This window comes from Equus caballus, chromosome 8 (genome assembly GCF_041296265.1).
Source record: "Equus caballus isolate H_3958 breed thoroughbred chromosome 8, TB-T2T, whole genome shotgun sequence".
In the NCBI taxonomy this organism is placed as follows: domain Eukaryota; kingdom Metazoa; phylum Chordata; class Mammalia; order Perissodactyla; family Equidae; genus Equus; species Equus caballus.
In genome coordinates, this window is record NC_091691.1 from 15,696,617 (window position 1) to 15,709,095 (window position 12,479).

Consider the following 12,479-nt stretch of genomic DNA (forward strand, 5'->3'; position numbering starts at 1 on the left):
CTTTAGGATGAAATTTAACTTTTTATTCCTTTAGAAAAGACATTCAAGGAGGGACCAAGACAGTCTTGTTTGTTATTACATCCCTAGTGGCTAGCAGAGTGCCTGGCGCAGAGGTGTCACTAAATATTTGCTGAATGAAAAAATGAAATTTGTTTTAGGAAAATCTCTAACAAGAATAAGTAGTGTGAAGGGTGAACTCCTGGAGACAGAGTTGCAGTCAAGATTTCTGATAGTCAAGCCATAGAAAGGAGCTGAGGAATTGGCACACGAGTGGGAGAAGTAGGGTGGTTGGGGATGTGGAAGTTGCAAGACTCAACTGACTCTGACTATATGTGGGAAGTGAGAGAAGGGGGTGTCAGGACTGCAGCGGGTTTCTAGCTTGGACCACTGAGAGACTCATGCTACCATTCCCTGAAAGTATCAGGGATGAAAGGAAGAATAATGACTTTAGTTTTGGACCTGTTGACTTTGAAGAACCTCCTGTAGGACACCCAGAGAGAGAGAACCAATAGGCAGTTATAAAAACGGAAATGGGATTCAGGAGAGAGATACAGGCTTTACCTCATCGCTGAGTAGAGCCAGTACAGTACCCGTTGATAATTCAAGTGTGAACTGAGAACAGTTTAATCACTGAGACTTTTTATCATTGGTACAGAGTTGGTAGATATTTTGGTACTTTTTAAATTGGGGATGGATGTTATAAACATATATTGTGTATTATAAAGAAATGGGATTTTTACATTATCATTTGACATCCTATGAATGTTAACTAATAATAGCTGTGAACCTAAGTATTTATTCTTTATGTTAAATGAGCAGATCTTGTTTTAATTATGTTATTTTGTTAATGCTAATTTACATCTTTTTTTTTGTCTTAAAGACAAAAATAAAACTTAGTGGGGTTTGTGGAATTGCGTTAGATTGTGAACTCCGTGAGGACTTGCTGCCATGTGACTTAAATTTATTTTCCTCTTATTTCTCTAGGGCCTATTCCTTGGTGGATTCCAGTCAAGTGTCTACATTTCTCATTTCCATTCTACTTATAGTCTACGGTAGTTTCAGGTAAGATGCTCTCAAAATGGGATTGATTTCAATTGGAAGTGGAAGAAGCATTTCTCTGAAAGTGTTGGCACCAAAACTTACTGCTCTGTGAGGAGAAACATGACTTTAACAGGAATTAAGTTAGAAAGGGATAATTCTAATATTGATTCTTGGTTGGCGGCTGTTAAAACACTTCCTGGTTTTGCTTATGACTTTGGCATTTTAATGCAAACATGCAAAAACTAATTGCTCAAACATAGGTTGAGCCTTATGAGGTTGCCAATAGTCAACTTTTTTTGACCTACAGAAATAATTTCATATGGTTCAACCTACTATTATTAGGATTGTGCACAGTAGCATTTACCAAGTATTCTCTCTGCTGGCCTTGGGAATGCTGTGCCTGGATCCCCTTGAAATACCTGTCCTGGCAGGCAGCCATAGGAATACAAAGGAAAATCAGGAAGATAGACACTCCCATCTTCTTTCTACTATCTTTACTTAAGAGGAATTCTAGTGGTTATGTAACTCAAATAACTGTGTGGCTGATACACTTACAAATGAAGGCTGCCTGAGAGATTTTAAATTGAGAACTTGAAAGGAAGTGATGGTGATAAATGTAATAATCAGGCATAGGAATTTTGAACTAGTCAATATTATATTTGGATTTTAATGAGTACTTGGTAAAATCATAGACTTCCAGGCTTTACCTCAACACTGAACACAAGAAGTAAAATACTGTTGATAATTCCAATATCAGCTGATAAAAGTTTTAATCATTGAGACTTCTCCCGGTTCTCCCTAGATTCGTAACCATTCTTAGGGGGCGTTAAGCAAGCCAGAGCAGCTTAGAACCTTATCAGCATAATCTTGATAATTTTTGTCTCTATCTTTTGGACAAGTTTCTTATTTTTTCTCTTTGAGTGTTATAATGTATCAACATTTCAAAAGACTTTGTAATTAAAAAAAAAAATCTCTAGACCAGCAGCCTTAGTCATAAGTATATGCCAAACAAAAGGTCAATTGTACTAAACTACTGTGTATGTTTTCATAGTTTACGTCATTTATCTTCTGATTATTTTTACCCAACAAAAATATTTCCCACAATCATCTTCATACTCATTTTTAGTAATTTGATATTTGCTTGTGTTACTGTCTTATTCCACTCTTGTTGGACAGGTGGATTGTTAAGGTGACCATCTTTTTATGTGTTCGTTTGCTTTGGTTGAATTGTATTCTTAAAATGCATGTCCAAAAGTTGAAATACTTCACCAGAGAGTGTGAACCAGCTCTTACTACATATTGCTGTATTGTTTTCCAGGAGAGTTATACCAATTTAGGATTAGGCATGTTTTAAACAAAATCTTATGTAATAAATGTACCATAGGATTAGATCATATAGAGGGGAGGGTTTCTCTGGTGAACCTTCTTATTTTACATATGAGGAAACCGAAGCCCAGCAGGATGAGGTAACTTGATAAAGATACACAGCTAGCTGGTAGCAAAGTCTGGAATGTAACCCAGTTCTCAAGACTTCTGGGCCAATTCTTTATGTCTTTTATACTTTAATAATGCATTTTCTACAAAAAGTAAATCATGATGGCCTTTAATTATACATTTAAATTGACCTCATTGAATACGTTTGGAAGTTTTTCCTCTTCTTCTATTTTCAGGAAAAGATTATGTAAAATTATATTATTTCTTCTTTAAATATTTGATAGAACTCACCAGTGAAGCCGTCTCAAGTTGGGCTTTTCTTTGTGGGAAGATGGTTTTGTTTTCGTTTTTTTCCTGCTTTGTTCACTTCCTTTTTTTTTTTAAGCATTGGTGAGGGCTTTTTAAAAATAATTTTTTAAATTGTGGTAAAATACACATACAATTCACCATTTTAACCATTTTTAAGTATACAGTTCAGTAGCAAGTAAGGGCTTTTTTAAGCACACGTTGTTATTGTCTGTCTTTTTATTATAGCCATTCTAGTACAAGAATGTGAAATGATATCTCATTGTGGCTTTGGTCACAGTTCCCTAATAACTGAGATTAGGATGTTGAAAGGATATTGAGCATCTTTTCATGTGCTTAATGCCCATTTGTATTTCTTTTTTGGTGAAACGTCTATTAAAATCTTTGCCCATTTTTAAATTGGGTTGTTTGTCTTATACTGAGTTGTAACAGTTGTTTTAATATTCTAGACACAAGTTCTGTCTCAGTCGTATGATTTGCACATATTTTCTCACAGTCTCTGGCTTGCCTTTTCATTTTCTTAGTAGGGTCTTTCGAAGTATAAACACCTTTAATTTTGATAAAGTCCAACTTACCAATTTTTTGTTTTGTGGATCATGCTTTTGGTGTTGTCCCAAAGAACTCTTTGCCTAATCTATGGGCACAGAGATTTTCTCCCTGTTTTCTTTAAGAAGTTTTACAGTTTAACTTCTTAGATTTAAGTCTGTAATTCATTTTGAGTTATTTTTTGTGTATGGTATGAAGTACAAATCTAAACTCATCTTTATGAACGTAGCTATCCAATTGTCCCAACACCATTTGTTGAAAAGATTATCCTTCAGCCCATTGAATTGCGTTGGCACTGTTGTCAAAAATCAGTTGACCATAAATATAAGGATTTGTCATTGGACTCCCATTTCGGTTCTGTTGGTCCATATGTCTCTTCTTATGCCAGTACCACTGTGTCTTGATTGCTGTAGCTTTTATAGTAAGTGTTGAAATCCAGTAGTGAAAGTACTACAACTTTGTTCTTTTTCAAAATTATCTGACTACTTTGGATCCTTTGCATTTCCACAAATTTAGGTTCAGCTGGTCAGTTTCTACCAAAAAAAATTCTGCTGGAATTTTGATAGGTATTGTGCATCTATATTGCGGATCTATCTTTAAATATTTGTTAGAATTCACCAGTGGGACTGCCTAAGCCAGACTTTTCTTTGTGGGATGATTTTTTGGGTTTTGCCTTTTCCTGCTTGATTCACCATTTTATTCCTTTCCTTTTTTTAAAAATAGCTTTATTGAGATATAATGTACATACCATAAAATTCTCCAATGTGAAGTGTATAATTCAGTGGCTTTAGTATATTCACAAAGTTGTGCAACCATCACCATAATCCAATTTTATAGCAGTTTCATCATCCTGAAAGAAATCTTATACCCCTTAGCTGTCATTCCCCTCCTTCTCTCCCCTGTCCTGGGCAACCGCTAATCGACTTTCTGTTTCTGTAGATTGACCTATTCTGGACATCTCATATGGTGTAATCATACAATATGTGGCCTTTTGTGACTGGCTTCTTTCACTGAGCATACTGTTTTTAAAATTCATCTATGTTGTAGCATGGATCAGTATTTTGTTCCTTTTTATAATAATACTCCAAATATTACTCCTTTTTGTTTATCCATGAATCACTTGGTAGACATTTAAGTTGTTTCCACATTTTGGCTGCTGTTAACATTAATGTACAAGTTTTTGTGTGGAGGTATATTTTCGTTTCTCTTGGGTAGATACCTAGGATGATGGAATTGCTGGATAATATGGTAACTCTATGTTTAACATTTTGAAGAACTGCCAGTGTTTTCAGAACAGTTGCATTGTTTTAAATTCCTACCAGCAGTGTATGAGGGCTCCTATTTCTCTCATTATCTGTCTTTTTGATTACAGATGTTCTGTTCTGGTGGATATGAAGTGGTATCTCATTGTGGTTTTGGTTTGCATTTCCTTAATGACTAATAATGTTGAACATCTTTTTGCGTGTTTATTTACCATCTGTGTGTCTTCTTTCGTAAAGTGTCTGTTCAGATCTTTTGCTCATTTTAAAATTAGGTTGTCTTCTTATTGTTGAGTTTTGAGGATTCTTTATATATTGTGGATACAAGTCCTTTACCAGATAAATGCTTGCAAAGCGTTTCTCCTCACCTGTTGGTTTGTCTTTTCACTTTATGTGTGTTTATAACTGTTATGTTTTCCAGATGCACTGACTGAGATAAAGCGTCCCTCTTTATCTTTAGTAACAACTTTTGTCTTAAAAGTCTTATTTTGTCTGATGATAGTATAGCTATTCCAGCTCTCTTATGGTTGCATGTGGGAAGATTTTTAGTTACTAATTCTCTTTCTTTACTTCTTGTAAGTCTACTTGGATTTTCTCTTTCTTCTTCAGTCACTTTTGGTAATTTATGTCTTTCTAAGATTTGTCCCTTTCCTTTACATTGCCTCGTTTCATGGCATCAGTTTGTTCATACTGTTCCTTTCTAACCTCTTTAATTTCTGTTGGTCAGTAGTGTTCTCTCTCTAAGTTTTTAGTCATTTGTCTCTTCTTTCTTTTTTTTCTGGTTGGTCTAGCTAAAAGTTTATCAATTTTGTTGATCTTTCCAAAGAAACAACTTTTTTTTTTTTTGAGGAAGATTAGCACTGAGCTAACATCCACCACCAGTCCTCCTCCTCCTCTTTTTAGCTGAGGAAGATTGGCCCTGAGCTAACATCTGTGCCCATCTTCCTCTATTTTATATGTGGGATGCCTTCCACAGCATGGCTTGATACACAGTGCATGGGTCCACACCTGGGATCTTAACCAGCAACCCTGGGCCACTGAAGCAGAATGTGCAAACTTAACCACTGTGCCACCACGCTGGCCCCAATTTTTTTTAATTTTTGATTTCTATTTTCATTGATTTCCACTCTAATTTTTTTTTAAAAAGATTAGCCCTGAGCTAACTACTGCCAGTCCTCCTCTTTTTGCTGAGGAAGCCTGGCCCTGAGCTAACATCCGTGCCCATCTTCCTCTACTTTATATGTGGGACGCCTGCCACAGCATGGCTTGACAAGCAGTGTGAAGGTCCACACCCGGGATCTGAACCGGCGAACCCCGGGTCACCGAGAAGTGGAACTTGCAAACTTAACCGCTGCGCCACTGGGCCGGCCCCTCCTCTCTAATTTTTATTATTTCCTTCCTTCTGCTTGCTTCAGGTTTAGTTTGTGCCTCTTTTTCTAATTCCTTAAGGTGGAAGCTCAAATTATTGACTTGAAACCTTTCTTCCTTTTTAACACAGGCATTTAAAGCTGCAGATTTCCCTCTGAGCACTGCTTTAACTGCATCCCATAAATTTTGTTATGTTGTCATTTTCATCTCACTCAATTCAAGATATTTCCTACCTTCCCTGGTGATGTTTTTCTTTGACCCATGGGTTCTTTTAAGGTGTTGCTTACTTTCCTAATACTCGGAGATATTTCAGAATTCTCTGTTGTTGAAAGGAATTTCAGCAGCATAATTAAATTCCATTATGCGCAGAGACATACTTTTTTATGATTTCAGTCCTTTTAAATATATTGAGACTTGTTTTATGGCCTAACAAAAATGATCTATCGTGGAGAATGTTCCATGTGCAGTTGGAGAAATCAACCTTTAACAGAGGGTTGAGAGCAGAGAGTCACATAATCTGGTTTGTGTTTCAGACGGGTTGTTCTGGGTTCTGTATAGGAAATAGATTGTTGGGTAAGAGGGCAAAATGGAATAAGGGAAACCTGGGAGACCTAGTACAGGCAGGAAATGATGATGGCTTTAACTAGGCTAATATTGGGCGGTGAGAGTACCAGCGGATTTAGCACAAGATTACTGATGGAGTGAATATAGTGTGTGTGAGAGAGAGGAGTCAAGGTTTATGGTCTGAACGACGGGATCCAATGGTGGTGCCGTTTTTGAAATGGGAAGCTCTGTAAGAGAAGTAGATTTTTCATGGGTACAAAGCAGATACAGCTTGTCGGGAGACACATAGTGGTTCTGATCTGGCTCTTCCCACTGTTAAATTTTGGGCAAGTAGCAACCTCTGTAGACCCTTATCTTGAAAGTTGTTTCATTAATTACAAATATTACTATAATTTATAACAATAGTGGTATAGTATTAATTATATTCTGACTTGTAATGTTATCTCTCTTTAGGCTTTCCAGAGTGAGTTGTAAATGTATTGTTTTAATGGCGCTAATCAAACGTATTTTTACAACAAATTTTCACTTCACTTTCTAGGTATTTAATAAACAAACCATACCGAAATTACTGCTTTAGTAGGTCACAACTTGTCAAATATTGGCAGTTTCATGTAGTTCAACCTGACAGATTCTTTTTACTCATTGACCTAGGGTCATGAGGGATTTTATGTATGCCTCTTCTCAAAAATACCTCTTTACCGTAGTAGAAACGAAAATTGCAATAGTCAGTGAGATAAAACTAGTAGCAAAGTAATTTCCTTGATTCTTGCTTTGACATAAACAGCAGATAGCTGGATGAAGAACCGACCTGTGACTTACAGGGAATTCTTCGTTAAAGCACAGCCAGGTGGGTGCCCTGCAAGTGCTGAATGATGCTTCCCAGCCTGACTTCTACCATTTGGGCTTTCTATGGTTTAGATGCTTCTTAAATGTTGTAAGTGACTTCCGTTGCCTCCTGTGAGGGGGTTGATGGAGATGTATGATTTTTGTTAGCTATTATAAATTTTTTTTACTTAGGCATTAACTGTATTAAAGAAACCAAGATGATGATGATGATGATGATAATGAAAATAGCTAATATTTCACTGAGCATTTATGTGCTAGGTACAGTGCTAAGTGCCTTACATAAGGTCTCATTTAATCCTCACATCAATTATACAAGATAGATATTGTTATTCCCATTTTACAAATGAGGAAACTGGGGCCCAGATATGTCTTAAGTAGCTTATCCAAGTGACAGAGCTGGGATTCAAACTCCAGTAGAACTTTACTGCTGCTGGCTATTGAGAACAATAATAAACTTTTAAATCTGAAGAAACTAAATTGACCTGGCAGTAAAGTCGGAAGGATTGAGGAGCTTTCTTAAAAATGTCTTTTTGGGGAATCTTATTTTCTTCAGGAGTGGTTCTCAGACCTTACTGTGTGTAAAAATCATCTGGGGAAGATTGACTCAGTAAGCTCGGGATGGGCGCCCAGCACCCCTAGCCTCATTCAAGTGACCTACACACCCACTTCGATAACTCTTTTCTTGACTTTCTGAGTTGTTCATTCTTAATTTCTGGTAGCATTCTAAGGACATTTACTAATATGTTAGTTACCCTTCACAATTCTGTTGACTCTCTTCTGATATTCCCAGAGTTTTCCCTTTTGCTGACTCAAACAAAGTTCCCCTCAGTCTTCATCCTTGATCTGTCTTTGATGGTTCACTGCCACTTACCATTGAAATTTTCTCTTCTGCCTTCCCTGATTGACTGTCATGCTTCTTTCCGTGAAGGACATGCACAAAAAATGTTTCTTGAATTTGAATAGCATTATCCTTATTGCTCCTGCCCCCCAGATCCCCAACTCCCCAACCAAGTATGTTCTTATCTCCTCTGATTTGGGACCATAAAAATATATTATTTACTCATTTAAATTATCACATTTTATTTATTTACAGCTGCAAAGACATGAGAAAGATTATAAAATATAGGATAAAAGATTTGTGGATTGTACTGGTTGTTTCCCACCAGGCTTTCACATTTCTAAGTACAGAGGGAAAAACTATACCAAATAAAACTAGATTCTGAAGGCCAAAACAAATCTTCAGTTAAGGAACTCTTGTGTTTGCCATCCCTTGGCTGAGCCTTGCTAGATTTCCTATATTACTTAAAGCTAACACCTGTCTCTCCTTAATCTTTCCAGCTGCTCAGAAAAAAAGAACATAATTAGTTACTCATCTAATCAGTATGTCCCCAAAGAGTTTGACAGACCTAGAGGAGAGCATTTAACAGAGAGAATGAGAGAGAGAGAGAGAAACAAAAAACTAACTGGAGGGAAAAATGAAAGCAATAGAAAGGAACTATTCTGATGAACAGATAGACCCAGGAATTACAACGTGAAGTTGACTTAACATTTCTTAGGCATCTTATTATAGTCGTGTGCTGTATAACGACATTTTGGTCAACAACAGACTGCACGTATGGCGGTGGTCCCATAAGGTTAGTACCATGTAGCCTAGGTCTGTAGTGGGCTAAACCACCTAGGTTTGTGTAAGTACACTCTGTGATGTTCGCACAACAGCAAAATCGCCTAACAATGCCTTTCTCAAAACTTCCCCCCGTCGTTAAGCAACTCATGCCTGTACTGACATGACACTTGATTTCTGTCCCATAAGGAGTCATAGTCAGAAAATAACTGGTTTGACATAGATCTGAAAGGAAACCAAAAGGAAGCTACACTTTATTTTCTCTCTCTCTTATAGATAAGAACACATACATTATATTTATATAATACTATAAATGTAAAACTGCTGTATAAAGGAATAATGGAACTTTCGTAACTGTAGAGTAACTACTACCTTTTTTAAGGCAAAGCAAGCACCTGCCTGTGCTTTCTTCAATGGTGAGGGCAATTTGTTTGCTTATACCCAAACCTACTCCAGGAAGACAATGGGTTAATAAGACTGCAGAGATAATAATAAGTGCACTTATATGACTGTGTTCCTCTTCATACTAAATGCATGTAATTGTAAAGTTAGACCAGTCTTACAGATGTTATGATGTTCCAACGGCATATGAGGTGTTTATCTTTTGAGCTGCTCTTTTGCTGTCTCATAATCTGTCTTACTTTGAGAAAACATCATATACAGAAATCTGAACTTACTAGATAACATAGGGAATGGTTATGTACATTGTAATGTGTATAGACAAGTTCCTTGATATATTTAACGGTTTCAACAGTTCATTTTTAAATGTTCCATTTTTAAAAATCACTGTAAGTTTCCTAGGAACACATGTTTAGCTTAAAGCCAAGTTCAACAAGCGTTTCCTTGACCAAGTGGATTCTCCTTCATTGTGCCTGCTTCCAATATTAGGATGATCAAAAAACATGGTACTTAAAATATTTAGATAAAAAATCCCAATTTGCTTTTCTCCTCCAATATTCACAGTGTAGTCTATCAGAATTTAAATGGATGAATAAGTATAACTTTCAGTAAACATGTTCTCAGCTCCATTTTGCTTCCTGCAGTTGTTTACTTTTGCTCTGCCCTGTTCAAAAGGATTTCAGGCCATTCACTAAGTTTTGCAAGTTGTGATGAGATAAGGTAAATTAAAATGGGGCCAAAGAAAAGAAAAGGATTGGGTGGAGAGAAAGTAAAGCCAAAAATAAGTCTAAAAGTGCATACCGTAATGGCCAACCCCCTCACTGCTGGTGGTCCACAAACACGAGAGTAAGCTTTCTAGCAGCCAACTTTAAAAAGAAAGAAAGAAATTAAAAACTTTACAGTGCCTTTGGTTAAAAAGAACCCAGTTGTTCAGGTGACTTGCCCACTGTTCTTGGTCTTAACAGCAGACAGACATTTATCCCAAAAACCCTCGTAAAGAGGATACAACATTGAGTTTCATAGCATTTAATTACGGGCATTCAAATGTTCGTTGAATGAATTAATACTCTTCAATATAAGCTGGTGGCATTTCATGAAAATACATTACAGCAAAAGCAATTTTGCCAAAATTGGGAGTGCACAAGTCAGCAGCAGAAAGTTGTGGTTCAGATTACTAGCCTACTGTGGTCTAAAGGTTATATGTTAGAATACCTGGAGAAATGAATGGGTTGTTAGTTTTGCAACTGATTATTCCTGAATATTGATCTCTTGATAAATGTTGGCAGCCAGACATGTACTCTTTTGCCACCTGAATACAGACCTCTTTGTCTTAACAGTACTCACAGCACATTTGTATTTTTATCAGAACCAAGGAATCTAAAAAGGCCTGACTGTAAGCCCACATTTCCCCTTGTCCTGGGCAAGCAGTGGAAGTTCTCCCAGGCCTGGGGCTTTCCTCAGAGAATCGTTTATAATGCAGTCTAGTGTATAAAGACGTGAGTAGTTGATTTCCCAAAGTTCTGTTCCTTACAGCTGAATTAGTTTTATCCTGAAAAAATTCAGAGTGAATATGACCAGATCTCCACCTCAGCCAAAATGAAATCTTATTAAAGCGCTGAAAGAATGTTAAACTACTTCCTGATGGAGTGTCTGTGATAAACTGCTTGTGAAGTGTACATCAAAGTCACCAAAAAAGGCACACGGGATTTATACCTATATACCAATTTGAGTTTGAAGAATGTCAATCAGTTGTCATTCTTTCTGACAGTAATTAGCTAGCAAGCTTAGTTGTCACTTGGACCCCACCCAATTCAAGATAAAACTATATCATCTGCTTGTAAAAGGTTGCTTGTCTTAATATTTCTCTGTAATGAGGCAGGATATATGCAACTCATTCACAAATGTTATCAGATCAAGTTAACTCAAGGAGAAATACTGTGCAGCTTTTTTTTTTTTTAAATGAGAAAAAGCAGTATGTACCGATGTGGGAAGATGTCCTTGGCAAACTGTCGAATAAAAAATTAATTTGTGAAGTGATGTGTATTAATCCTCATTTAAAAAAAGGCAAATATAGGGACTAGCCTGGTGGCATAGTGGTTGAGTTCACGTGCTCCATTTCAGTGGCCTGGGGTTCGCAGGTTCGGATCCTGGGCAGGGACCTACACACTGCTCATCAAGCCATGCTGTGGTGGCATCCCACATACAAGAAATGGAGGAAGATTTGCACACATGTTAGCTTAGTGACAATCTTCCTCAAGCAAAAAGAGGAAGATTGGTAACAGATATTAGATTGGGGCCAATTTTCCTCACCAAAAACAAAGAAAGAATGGCAAATATATACCAAATGTATATATCTTTGGAGAGGAAGACTATGGGAGTCTGTTGTTTTTGTACCATTCTCTATTATTTGAGTTTTTTAATAATCACATATATTACTCTTTGCAGAAAAAAATAGAAGTTTGTTCGTTTTGGAAGGGGAGATAATAGAACCAAGGCAGGGTAGTATAATAGGAACTTTGATTTCCTTGCCATATATGGATAATGATAGAGCATCTGTATTAGTTTGCTGGGGCGGCCATAACAAAGTACCACAGACTGAGTGACTTAAACAACAGAAATTTATTTCCTCACAGCTCTGGAAACTAGAAGTCCAAGATCAAGATCTTGGCAGAGTTGGTTTCATTCTGAAATGGCTTATAGATGGCCATCTTCACGTGTAGATAGTGCCCTTCACGTGGTCTGCTCTCTGTGTGCGCATGTGTGTGGTGTGTGTGTCTGTCTGTCTCTTTCTCTCTGTCCTAATCTCTTATAAAAAACACGCATCATCCTAATGACCTCATTTTGGTTTATTTACCTCTCTAAAGGCTCTGTCTCCAAATACACATTCTCAGGTACTGGTGGGAGTAGGACTTCAACATAAGAATTTGGGGGAGTATAATTCAGTCCATAAAAAAATTTCTAAAAGGGGGCCCGCCCAGTGGCCCAGCAGTCAAGTTTGCGCACCCTGCTTTGGCAGCCCCTGGTTTGCCAGTTTGGATCCCAGGTGCGGACCTGTGCACTGCTTATCAAGCCATGCTGTTGCAGGTGTCCCAGGT

The 12,479-nt window shown here is 37.2% G+C and overlaps 1 protein-coding gene across 4 annotated transcripts in view; it reads left to right on the top strand.

Annotated features, from left to right (window-relative positions):
* The window catches only part of SPPL3 (signal peptide peptidase like 3), a 122,398-nt gene that overhangs the window by 77,810 nt on the left and 32,109 nt on the right, over positions 1–12,479 (top strand). For all 4 annotated transcript variants that reach the window (XM_023647020.2, XM_023647019.2, XM_023647018.2 and 1 more), the window contains exon 2: positions 985–1,062. In XM_023647020.2, coding sequence (XP_023502788.1) covers positions 985–1,062 — 78 coding nt within the window. The remainder of the gene's footprint in view (positions 1–984; positions 1,063–12,479) is intronic.